General features: G+C 32.6%; 2 protein-coding genes across 2 annotated transcripts; both read right to left on the minus strand.

Annotated features, from left to right (window-relative positions):
* Positions 1–4,938: 4,938 nt before the first annotated feature.
* Positions 4,939–7,735, minus strand: LOC21410163 (B3 domain-containing protein Os01g0234100). The gene is made up of 7 exons (XM_024173233.1): positions 7,636–7,735; positions 7,513–7,551; positions 6,782–6,813; positions 6,540–6,693; positions 6,238–6,444; positions 5,758–5,848; positions 4,939–5,642 (listed from the first exon to the last, which is right to left on the minus strand). Exons 1-7 carry the CDS (start codon positions 7,684–7,686, stop codon positions 4,939–4,941), a joined length of 1,278 nt encoding a protein of 425 aa, XP_024029001.1. The 5' UTR covers positions 7,687–7,735.
* A 1,578-nt stretch (positions 7,736–9,313) lies between these two features.
* LOC112093851 lies at positions 9,314–13,358 on the minus strand. The gene is made up of 7 exons (XM_024173188.1): positions 13,109–13,358; positions 12,759–12,816; positions 12,358–12,438; positions 12,196–12,231; positions 11,641–11,880; positions 11,403–11,544; positions 9,314–10,593 (listed from the first exon to the last, which is right to left on the minus strand). Exons 1-7 carry the CDS (start codon positions 13,288–13,290, stop codon positions 10,100–10,102), a joined length of 1,233 nt encoding a protein of 410 aa, XP_024028956.1. The 5' UTR covers positions 13,291–13,358; the 3' UTR covers positions 9,314–10,099.
* Between the last annotated feature and the right edge of the window lie 276 nt (positions 13,359–13,634).

The raw sequence follows: 13,634 nt of genomic DNA on the forward strand, positions 1-13,634 counted from the left end.
TGGTTCATAACCAGATAAGTTATGGACGAAAACAGTAATTTGGCCTATTTATTAACTTATGTAAACTATTGGCCTATTAATTTTAATTCATCTCAAATCTTGGTCTATTTCCCTCTTTCTCCCTAAAATAAAGGCCATTAAAAAAAAGGTCTGGTATTTTGAATTTGAAATTTCCCACGTAAGCAGGAAAGGACACCAATTCTTAGGGCCCATTTAACTTACTGATTTAAGCTTTTAATATGAGTTAAGATGTGACTTTATATGAAAATTTTTTACTGTAATAAAAAAATTAGATGTGACTATTTCTGAAAATTTTTTCCTGTAGTAAAACTCGAATCGGTGAAATGAACATGACCAAAAATTAGTATTTTTTTTGTTTTTTTTTTTTTGCAATTAATTACAGTTTGGCATTGTTGTGGTCTTGAAAATTGTTGTTGTTATCGTGCTATTAGTCAAAATTGTTGTGACTAGAAACATGTAAGTATTTGATAAATTTTTTTCAAAGTTGTTGTGCATACTAGAAGCAGAAATTTAAGGTGCATTTGGTTGGTGGATTCGTATCATGATTCGGATCATAGTTCATGACTCGCTACAGTATTTTCTCTCATAAAAAATACACGTAAATCGAGAATGATTTTGAATCATGATTTTGAATCCATAAACTGATGTTTAGTAAACTATGTACAAAATTACTGTGAAGATATATAATGACTAAAATATATATACTTTAACACACATATTTATAATTAGTTTTATTTCTACTTTTATAGTCAATATTCATAATATTTATACACCAAAATACTAAAAAAAATTAATTTTCATTTTATTAATTAAAATATCTCTAAAAAATAAATTGGTTTTATTCAAAAAGATAATTATATATCTATAAAGAAATTAAATAACGTAACGAACTAGAGGTAAATTAATTTTCAAACTAATATATTATTAAAATTTAGCACAAGATATTTATTAAAGATTTTTAATTTTTAAATAAACATTTAAAATAAAATATACTCTTTAATTTGATTTGGAAGAAATAAAATGAATAGATTGGGAATTAAGTTTTATTAGTAAGGTCATTTTAGTAAACTTAGACAATAACAACAGAAGCTGCTGTGGAAAAACAATCCCTTACCTACATTTCAAATTCTGTTGTGGGGTAGTAATTTTTAGAAGTAGTTAGACAAAAGCATGTTTTACCAAACTCAATTACTTTGACATGTTGTAACTTCTTAAGAAAAGCTAAAAACAACCTTTAAAAGCAATGTCAAACATGTCTTTAAATATTTTAAAAGAAAAATACTATAATAAAATTAATAATTTGAGTTTGAGTATATAAAACAAACGGCCCTTAAAACAAACGATGAATTTATTTGCCAATGATTATTTTATCATGCACAAGGATGCTTTAGTAATTAAATAGAAATTGATTAACATTTCTATCTTAAGTTAGTAAGCATTATAAATGTAATTGAATGTTCGTCGCGATATTCGAAAGTTGATATCATTAGTGATATTAGGAAAATTATTAGCCTTACGCACGGTGACTCTTATTCAGTTAAATAAAATAATTAATTAAAATAAAAGAATTAGGTAGAATAATTATTGTAGTTTTAACTAAACAATCAATGTTATATACATTAATAAAGAGAAAGTATTAAAAGCATATATAAATAAAAGTGTTTAAATGGTACATTTTCACTAGATGGATGTACCATATAAATAAAATAACATGATATGCATAGTCCATTGAATAATTTTCATATGTGTGCTAAATTCCTGATCCCTCGAGAGGGAAACAACAATATAACCCGTTGTTTAGCAAATTATGCTTTTATGAATTCTAATTTTGTTACTTGGTAAGATGCAATTACGCTTTATATGGGCCCTTCTGTTATGGCCGATCTTTTGCATATTGCAATTGAATTGGTGTGGTTGTAATCTTGGCCTACAGGCGATTCATACTTACACTACCTCGAAATTGGTCTTCTTGAGTTCTAATCCTTCACTCCCAAAGTCAAAAAGAAAGAGAATCGAATTATTTTTTATTTTGCTCCCTAATAATAAATAAGCAAACGTTAAAAAAGAAATGAATAATTCAAATTTTTTTTCTTTCCTTTTTAAACTCAATTACCTTTCTAATTACATTTCATTATGATCTGAAAATATGCTCTACATTTGATTGAAAGGACAAAAAAAAAAAAAAAAAAAAAAAAAAAAAAAAAAAAAAAAAAAAAAAGAAAAAAAAAAAAAAAAACCAAAAAAGTAGGAGTTGACAAATGGCAAATGGAGAAGAAGGATGGAAAGAATCCAGCTTTCTTATGTATTTCATAGATTATAAATTGTAGAGCAGTAGAAAAAAATAACTGAACCACAAATGAAATTAGAGAGAAATTAATATAATTCATGAAATTATTGATTTCACTATGTTCTTTCTCACTTTCTTAATATTTTGGTGATTTAGGAAGATAGTTCAGTAAACCTAGCCTTACTTTGTGTAATTTTTTTTTTTTTTCACTTTCTATTTTATTTCAATTTCCCCTGTAAAATTTATCCTTCTTATTTCCTTCACCTTTTCATCCATACCACGAGTTTGTGCAACAGAACACAAACATTTTTTTTTGGGTGTATTTGTGGAATCAGTAAAACAAAATTAAAACGAAAAATTGCATATAGAGTTCAAGTTGCAAGTTCAGCATATATATATATATATATATATATATATTTATAGGATTTTGATTCCGGCTGGACGGTTCAGCCCCTATGTGGCAAGTGCTTAGGACTTTAATAGGTGTTAGTGAAAAAAGTGGTTATGGAAAACTTTTTTATTTACATTTTTAACTAATTATTTGTGAACAATAAATTAAATATCTTATTCATATTTTTTTATTGTATTATTTTTTATAATAATAAGTATTTTTTACTTTTTTACTAAAGCATGTTCAAATTTTTTTTTTAAATATAAAAGCACTTTTTCAAATAATATCCAAACATTAACAAAAGAGCCCAAATTATGTTTTTCTTCTATTACTCAAAAGTACAACCCAAACTATTCCAAACGGACCCTAAATATAGGTAAATGATGGGTGTGATTGGCTGTTAAAGAATTTTTAATACTTTTTTTAATTTTTACAACCGGTTGTAGCAGGTGGGTAGTGTTATTTGACTTGGCATTGTTGTAAAATTGTCTTGTTTTAAGGGGTTTGGTCGGTAATCTCATATATGTTTGATGAATTGCATCAGCCTATTTTGTGTACTGATGGGTTTTTATCAAACGTTACGTACCTTTTGTGGTAAAAAAACGTAATTGTTCAATTGCAACGTAATTTTCTATTTATTTTTAAGAGGTGTGTGGAATATTTTTCAAATTTGTGTATTAAATAATTTGCACTTACGCATATGCATTTGAATAAAGCATTTTAGATTTTTTTTTTTTTTGAAAAAATTTCATATTAATACCATATAGTTTAATACAATCATTTTTTAATACCATGTATTTTTAATAATTTAGAAGTGGTATCTTGTCCTTCACCTTTTTTTATTTTTTCCTTCTTTTCTTCCTTTCGCAATGTGTGTGTGTTTTTTTTCCCGCTCAATCAGTATTTTTTTTTTCCTTCAGCCCATTTATTCTCTTCTTATATGCATGGCTAAACGAATTAATAAATTACATGACATTACTGAGAGTGCATATTTGCCCCTCTAATTTATTATCTAATGAATGAAGTTGTGCACCTTTTTTTTGAGGAAAAAATGTGCCGAAGTTGATAACATATAATTATGTAAATATAAATTATCAGAATATAAACCGCTCTAAATTGCATTTGAACTTCCGATAAAAGGCATGGCTAAAATTTGGAAAACTAAACCTCAATCCATAATTTTAAAATTTGGATCATGGATACTAATCAGTTACATGTTAATGGTCCGTTTAGTTTACTGATTTGAGTTTGTAATTCGAGTTCAGATGTGATTTTATATTAGAATTTTTTATTGTAGTAAAAAAGTTAAATCTAGATGTTTATGATAAATTTTTACTGTAAAAAAACTCAAATTTTAAATTCAAATCGGTGAAGTTAACAAGTTCTTAATATACACTGATTATGAAAAAGAAAAAAAGGATCAACTTTTATAGACGGATAGAGAGAGAAGCAAAAAGGCTCGGAGGAAAGTTAAGAAAAGTCAATTAGTGATTGCACACGTAAAAGAGTGAAGGAGACAAACAAAGCATAAACTAAAAATTCATTATTTTACCGATTTAAATTTAGTATTCAAATTTTAATATAGTAAAAAAAATTTTAAAAATAGTCACATTTAACTTTTTATTATAATAAAAAATTCTCACATAAAATCACATCTCAATTCAAATTTAAAATTAAAATCAACAAAGCTCGTTCGGTTCGCTAATTCGAGTTTTTAATTCGAGTTGAGATGTGATGTTGTGTGAGAGTTTTTTACTGTAGCAAAAAAATTAGATGTGACTATTTCTGAAAACTTTTTACTGTAACAAAATTTAAATTCTAAACTCGAATCAACGAAATGAACGAGGTCGTTTCTTCCATTTCATTTATTGGGGATTTAATCGGTTGTAGGCTGAAGCAGGTGACTGTAAAATATATTGTCACGGCCAAAATCAAAAGGTTGAATTCTTCAGCCGTCTGGAGGGAATCAATACCCTATACATAGAGAGAGAGAGAGAGAGAGAGTTCAAAGTACACAAAAGATTGCAAGAGAATATTACAGCCATATTTCTTAATCTTGAGTTTTGAAGCTCTACAAAAAGATCTACATAAGTAGGAATATGCGTATGTGTTTATACGTATAATATTACACAAAATGCTTCTTCAGCATGTAGTATTGACAAAATAATAGAACTAGAAGTTAAAAACTTAACCTCAAATTCCACAAAAGAATATCCATGATCAGAATGGAGCTTCCTCATTACCAAGGAGCAGTAGCAACTTTCCGGAACATAACCTCAAGTTCCTGATAATTCATTCCAAGAGCTTCAAACTCTGTGTCAAGCCTTGTCATTCTCCCTTTCACGGCTAAAACCTTTGCCTCTAAAACACCCAATTCCTCTTTTACACTGTCCCTTTCAACTTTGACATTTTCGTATTTCTTTGACTCCGAAGCTAGATTTATTAGCCCGTCTAGCCGGTCACGTAGGAATTCGATTTTCATGCCCAATCCTTCAAAGGCTTTCAGAGTCTTATCCCAAGTGGCAAAATCATCAACCGGGGTGGTAATCTTGCTGGCTCTGATGGCGTTAGCGATGTTGGTAGTCTCCAAAATGATTCCAGCCACCAGTTTGCAGTTAAGGCCATCGATGAGATGCTTGTGGAGAAACGCTTTCTGGCTGCAACATAGCTCATAGTACTTGCCGTGCAAGTATTGAGGAAGCTCGGAGTTTATTATCAGACCATTTGCTGTTATGTCGAATTCATCAATGCTTCTCATTTCTTCGAAAGGGATAACTGAATCCGAGAATTTAATTCCGTCCAAAACTTCAGGTCTGATATCTTCACTGTCTTTGCCGTATTGAACTGACATATCAGACCTAGTCTTTTGAATATTGTCATCAGGGTTTCCCTCAAGAAGAAGCTCCAAACTCTCAGTTTCCCTTTCCAAAGCATTCATATCCCCTACATGAAATTGAATTATATTATCAACAAGATGCAAGGACACAAAGGAATGAAAGAAGGCAAGTTTACAGACTAAGGAGCCATTTATAAATTGAAATTCTGAATCACATTGTACCAGTTTCCGCTTTCTTAGGGCGAGTCTCTAATTTCAGAAGACCAAGTGCACAATCCACCTCATCTGAACACTTTGATCCAATAATGTAGACCTAAAAAATTTGTAGTCAAAGCAAGTTATGCATTTAGAACTTAAAGCATCAAAGTTTCTAGTGAGAGCAATTAAAAGAAAGGTAAGCAAGCACACACACAAAATTTATAGTGGTCCAATCTCAATGTGAGAACTATATCCATTTTTGGCCATTGCAGGTTTTCATCGTGATGAAGAAGAAGATTACAAAGGGAATTACACAAGTCACGCCTCTCAGACTCCTTGCCTTTCCATCTCATAAAAATTCCCAAAACCGCCCCCAACATGCCACTTGTGGACTTCGTGTCAAGGCAATAATTAGGATCCACACACCCAACACAAAGATCTCAACTTATCACCAGCACCCAACTAGGTTAATCTGAGCGCTTTCAGTGAGGGTCAAACAATTACCTTGAATTTGGTAGGAGAGACTAACTGGAAAACCACGACATCTCCCTCCACTAACTTGTGAGCAATTGAAAATGCTCTCCACCCACCACTCAATCCCACCTTTTCTGCAAGATACTTTGCTACACTTACTTGCCCGCTTTCATCTTCCAAAACAAACATCGTATCATGCTTTGGCATATGCAAATCACAGAATTTTTTCGAAAGACCCTGCCAGCCAAAAGATTACCAAATAGTTATCCATCTACCACTAATCCATGCCACTTCAACCTTTTTTCAAAACCGCGAAAGAAAATGAGGCTTACCAGCCAAAATCCCCCAGTAACATGTGAATGGAGCATATATTTGACTAAGCTAGGGAACTCAGGCGCTAGATTTGCTTGAACATCTTTTGCTCGTTCCAATGTTGAAGACGAATAATCGGGTGATGTTCTTTTGACAGTTATCTTTGTTTTCTTACTGCAAGCAAAGGATTGAGGACAAAATGTTAAAAATGATGAATCTACAATAACTAGAAATCAGATCAAATGGGAACATTTTTTCTGACCTTTCAGGCTTTTTAGCATTAAAGCAGACTTTCTGTTGAATAATTTCCAAAACAATTTTGTTAGTTCAATTAAAAAAGAAAAACAGAAATGATTGAGTACTTTTGCGGCTCGTAGACACTGAATGAAAGAATCTTGCAACAGGGTTATCAGGCCAGTTCAAGAATGTGTCAAAACCAACAGTCATAATTCATGTCAAAACCGACATACATAATTCATGTCAAAACCAGACTAATGTGTCCTATATTCTGTGTTTCGGCCTTTACTGGCTCGCAGTTTTCCTCGAAATTTTAACCACAACGCCCCTAAGCTATCTGGTCGTTCATAAACTTGTTCATATCCAGCTAGTTCAAAAGGCTCTACTATACGTATCTTGCTTCCAAAATCAAAGTTAAAATGTTACAGGGGAGTTTTATTACTAATTTAAACTCATACAAAGTTGAAAAAAAAAAAAAAGAACTGTAACTGTTTTCGAATCTGTATGTGAAGACTGTTTTCATCTCCTGAGATACGCTACAGAAAGCAAAGAAAAGGCAAAACAAGAACGATTTAAGAACTTTTTTTTTTTTTTTTTTGGTTAAGGATGCAGTCTTAGTATTTCATTCCCATACATAAGTGTCGTTTTCAAATTCAATACATCAAAAGGAGGCTTATTTAGACAGGAAAACAAAAAACCCCGAAATCATTATCAGAAAGATCGAACTTTTGGGTGCAGAGATATAGTGGGTCTCACTCGTTTTTCTTCATTCTTGACTGGTCTCCCTCGCTTGTTCTGCAATTACAATACTCTGTTAAAAGCAAAAACAAACAAACGACAACAAAAATTGAGAGAGAAAAACACAGAGAATGATATTACCTTTGGAGAGGAATCAGCTTCTGGAGTTTGTCTTCCCTGAGCAACGGCCATGGCTTCCGGGGAAAATAGTAACTCAAAGATCACAACTTTCAAACTTGGAAATACAGTACAAAATTAGAGATTTTGTGGCCGTTTTTGCTTTGGTAATAAAAGAGAATAAAAATTGGAGATTGACAAGACCAGTGACGAATTGACAATTGGTTTTTTGGAAAATAAATAATGGGTCCGTTTAGTTCGCGGATTTGAGTTTTTAATTTGAGTTGAAATGTGATTTTATATGAGAATATTTTACTGTAACAAAAAAGTTAGATGTGATTATTTTTGAGAATTTTTTACTGTAACAAAGCTCGAATTCTAAACTCGAATCGGTGAAATGAACGAGGCCATGTTTGTTTAATTCTCTGATTCGAGTTTTTAATTTGAATTTAAATGTGATTTTATGTAATAATTTTTTACTGTAATAAATGTGACTGTTTTTAAGAATTTTTTATTATAATAAATTTTAAATTTTAAATTTAAATCGATAAAATAAGCGGAGTTTAAGTGAATGTTTTATCTACGTGTACTCCAGAATTTGTCTCTCCGTGCGTGTCATACTGTTCAACTTCTAGCCTCTAGCACCTAAAATAGGCGGCAAATTTTTGAAATTATAGGGGTTGTTTAGAGTATGTGCTTTCTCAATAGTAGTTCTCGAAAAAATAAAATTATTAGGAAAAGAAAAGAAAAATTAAAAAATAAACATGGGATGATTGTTTATTGAGGGCCCACTCTACACTGGCACCGTGGCACATTACGTTATTTTAGGTCCCGTTTATTTTAGATTTATTTAGTTTATTATTTTAAATTTTTAATTTGAGTTGAGATGTAATTTTATATGAGAATTTTTTACTGTAGTAAAAAAATTAGATGTGACTGTTTTTGAGAGCTTTTTACTGTAACAAAACTCGAATTCTAAACCTAAATCGGTGAAATGAACGGGGCCTTTATCAATTTGAGTTTAGAATTCGAGTTTTGTTACAGTAAAAAATTTTCAGAAACAGTCACATCTAATTTTTTTATCACAATTTTACATAAAATTACATCTCAATTTAAATTAAAAACTCAAATCAACGAACTAAACAGACCATTAATGCCCACTTACACTGGCACGTTAAATACCATTACTCCCCACTTGGGTTAGTGTATTTTGAGTTGAAATATTTCTCTTTTTTTCCTGAATAAATATTTCTCTTGTTTATTATATACTAGAAGCTTTGTACCTTGGTATTACATTATTTTATACTCGACAAGTTTTTAGACTTCCAATTCAGAATTATCATGTCTCGTTCACTTTACGGATTTAAATTTTCAATTCGAACTGAAATGTAACATTTTCTAAGAACTTTTCACTGTAACAGAAAAAGTTAAATGTGACATTTTCTGAGAGTTTTTTACTGTAAAAATTTAAAATTAAAAACTCAAATCAGTAAAATAAACGAGACCTCTGCTTATCCCATGTTTATTTATTATTCTTATTATTATTATTATTAGTCTATCGTTTCACGTGTGCTTTTTGATAAAAATGAGTTGGGTAAAGTATATACATGCACACGCATATTAACATATATCCAATCACAAGTAGAAACTTTGTTCTATTTGTAAGATTGCAATCTCAATGTCACCTAAACTTGTACCAAAACAAAACAAAAAAAACAAAAAAACAAAAAAAACAAAAAAAAAAAAAACAAAAACAAAAAACTTTCAAGCATCTTTGGCCTGGCCCTATGAGGACATCTCAGCAAACAAAGCAAAAATTTTACAAATTTGCTGAGCGTTTGTACATATATCAAACTCAAGTGAGCACAAGGTAGAAAGAGAGGCAAACTTTTTCTCTTCTTATTTACATGGTAAAGTTTCCAGCCTCATCCACAACCAGATCAAAGCATGAATCTGTTAAAACTGGAATGAAAACTAAAGTCGTGATCTCATAATATATACACCTTTTTGCAAAACCACTATACAATCTCATGCAACTGTCTCCTTACCCGAAACGGCAAGTCTCCAACCACGAATGACGAAATCGAGAATCAACATATACTTCGTTCCCGTTGATGTATATCATCATTCCTATCCACGCAGACATTTATAGCTCATCAGTCATCACACAGTTGAAATCTTATCAAATTAAATAACCCTTGCTAGCTACACATGTTTATACGTATATATTATCTTTATCCTTCGTTCTGTCTATACAGTTCATGCAAGAGGATTGACCCAGTAACACAGCAACTGACATTCAAATGCCCCGCAGAAAATCTCCTAGGCAGGGCTTGCCTCCAGACTTTGCATTGTCAACAAATTTTTACACCATCCTATAGCCGTTTTTGGTGTTATCTCTTCAGAACTTGATCAACTCAAGCAAACCTCGTACACCAATTTTCACCTCTCTATACAAGAGTCTCCTAGAAGTCAATCCCCGTGGAGACTATAATCTGGAGCGACGAATGTTTTTAATACCATGGAAAGGTGAATGCCTACGAGCAGAAGCAAATGGCTGTCCATTCAACGAGCCACAGAATTTGATGTCCCAACCCTCCACATTCTTAGGAACACATGCATCAAACAAAAGCTCACCCAGAACACTATGTGCATTGATGCTCGGGGGACTAGGGAGATGAACTGGTTTGTCTTTCAGTTCATCCTGCGATGGCTCAGAATCTCTACCAGTTTGATGTTCTGCTGAACTTGGCAAATAGAAATGGTCACTTGGTCCAACTGCAACTCTTCTAAGGCTCTGGTTTGAGTTCACAGCTGCTTTCTGGAGGTCACAGATTAACGCAGATATCTCATCATTTGTACTTTCCATGCAAGTTCTTTCATCTTCAAGCTGTTGCATCTTTTGAGAAAAAACTAAAGCTGCCCTTTCAAGCAAATCGGTCACAGCAGCCCTGTACTGGATTGGATAATGCTCATAATGACCTATAATGAAGAAAACATAGTTTAATTCAGTTCTAATCTGATGCAAATATGGCACTAATAGAACACACAAAAAAGTGAAATATGATGTGCATTCCTCTAGAAGAAAAACATTCAACTAATTTAATGTACGAAGACAAAATGCACCAACATCATAGGCAAATAAAAAAATAACGACAATAACAAGAACTACCCTCTCTTGTAAAACACAAACAGATTTAACCTTTTTACGACGCGAGACTGCAAGGCATTCCATACTGATGTTCATATGTGAAGCATCCATAATACATTAACATAGAAAACCAAGCAAGAAAAATCATTGATAATCAACTATCGTGAAATATGAGAGAATGAATATGAATTCTCATTGATTGAATGAATAAATTTACAGAGTATTAGAAGACTATATAAGAATACACACCTAGACTAAAAAGGAAATAATCTATGCCTATTAATCCCATGATTCCAGCGATATCAAGAAAAATATTCTACACACTAATTTAGTCATAGTAATCAAGAAATTAATTACAAAAAACTAATTACAATTTACAGCTGTATTTTCCCACATCAACGATTATGCATATACAGAGTTGAATAGATATATCAACATATATTAGCATCAAGAGGTGATTAAAACGGTGCCAAACAAAGCTCCAGAATTCATGTCTAATGGTTTCCTGAAGGCTATATGCACAACACCTGACATCCAAGATAATTAAGGCAGTTTACTCAATAATGAGTACCAAAAGTAGAGGGGTATACTAATGCCAAAAAGATAAAGGTAAAAAATAAGAGAAAGCCTGTAGACAAACCTATGTGCGGGGAACCCTTCAGTTTCACAAGCTTCACATCTCCCCCGAGTTCTTGTAAACGTTGAGTAAAATTGCAGATGATATGATAGGGAGCAAGATCATCTTTTTCAGAGCCTAAAATAAGAAAAGGTGCTCCGAAATTCTACCAAAAAAACAAAAACAAAAAAAAAGTAAAGAAACTTTGCCCATAAGCAAGTAACCAACGATCTTAGGTGGATAATGCAAGATAGAAGCTTACAACAGAAGAGTGTAACGCCTGCCAATACTCAGTACGTTGGGACTCAAATCTAGTAAGATACAAAGCATCTAGACCAGAAGCAATGCCTTTAGCTACCCAAGAAACAAGTTTCGAAGACCCGGGCACTTTTAGAATGGTGGGGTGAAGCGCGTACCGTGTGCCCAAATCACTTGTGAAATCAACTGGACTAGAATCAAAGATATTTCCAGAAATACAATTTCTAACCAATCGATATTCACCCTACACAAAGCCAAAAAAAAAAAAAAAAGAGAATGAAAAATTAGCCAGAGTAAACCAGTTCAGTTATCGAGGCCTTTGAAAAAATAACTCTTTTGAAAAGTTTTATTAGTAAAATAACTTTTCAAAAATTTTTATTTGCAAAATGACCTCATTTTACAAAGAATGAGTAAATGTCTTTCTTCATAAAAAATAGAAGAAGGTCATTTTACTAATTTCACTTTGTTGAAAAGTCATTCTAGCATATTGCCCCAATCAGTTAAATGGGCACTTCACTACCGCACCAAAAATTAGCCAGAGTAAAGAATCAAACCATACCGGATACAGCTGGCTTTCACTTATTCCCTCAATAATCTGCATACACATACGACTTGAACATCATCATCATTTCCACATTTGAAAGAAAAGCACTGACATGTCAAATAATCTCTAGAATATCAACAATTAATCTTCACAAAACTCGCGTTCACAGTTATATACCTGAAAAACTTTATACATGCTAGCTTTTGTACCACCCGAGAAAGCGGCAAATACCACAGGACATGGCTTGACCCGTAGCTCCTGCCACCCCCAAAAAACAGAAAGGATATCATTTACAGACAACTTAAGCCAAATAATTAATAGGATATGAAAAGCCTTAGTTATCCCATATTCATTTTTTCTAATATATATATATATATATATATATATATGAATTGGTTGGTACAGTATTTCACACGATTGAAGTCGGTATATCAGTATGACAATTTAATTTCAATTTTCATCAGCATAGATAACCAAGGAATTATTTGCCTTAGCATGTAATCGCACATCTATACTATCACTAAAATGCCAATCTTATCTCAAGAACATTAAATGTAACAACTACCAGTGAAACTGACCTCCACAAGCTCATTGAGAACGACAAATGCTGATGACATGGCCCGCTCGGGATAAAATCTGCACAAAGCTTTCATCATAAGTGAAAACAATCACATTCAACTTCAACCCTTCAAAGTTTGCTCAGTTCATTTTAGTAAGCTGATTACACTTTCTAGACACGCTTAACCATCAGGTCAAACTCGCAATAATTATCGAAAGATACCCAAAAAGAGAAAACAAAAAATCTCATATTTCCAATTGTTACCTAATAGTTCAAACCCACAAAAAAAAAATCAAAAATCGAAAAAACGGAATCTGATAAGTCTCATATTGAGAGAAAAACATAACAAAGGAAGCGAGAAAATCTTACGCATCGACAAATTGGGCATGGCAAACGAGGGAATTCCAACCGAGAGAGGCGTACAAATCGACGAAATTCTTCAAGTGGTTCTCGTGAATCGAAACCCAGGAGAAGAGAACCACGACGCCTTTGAAATCCGAGACCTCCTTTCGCCCCCAATAGACCCCTCCACCACCAGCACCAGCCGCCATGGATTGGATTTCTTCGGAACAAGAAAATTCGAGATTTTTGGTGTTTGTTTTGGTTAAGAGTTAATCCTGAGAAGATAACCACTCGGGCTTGTGTGCGAAATCTGTGTGATGTATACTCGTGGCTCGTGACTCGTGGCTCGGAATGCGAGTTAAATGCATGCGGGACCCACCTCCTCTGAGCATACTCATCTTCGCCACGTTTTCTTACCTAGTACGATGTCGTATTGATTTGGTCCCGACCTATTTGTTTCTTGACAGATTACTCCCTAAATTTTGGATTTTTAGAAGTTCTCGTCCCTGATGTTTGGTTAAAATTTCTTGAAATTTAAGAAAGATGATCGCAT

Source organism: Morus notabilis, unplaced genomic scaffold, assembly GCF_000414095.1.
Source record: "Morus notabilis unplaced genomic scaffold, ASM41409v2 Scaffold45, whole genome shotgun sequence".
Lineage (NCBI taxonomy): Eukaryota > Viridiplantae > Streptophyta > Magnoliopsida > Rosales > Moraceae > Morus > Morus notabilis.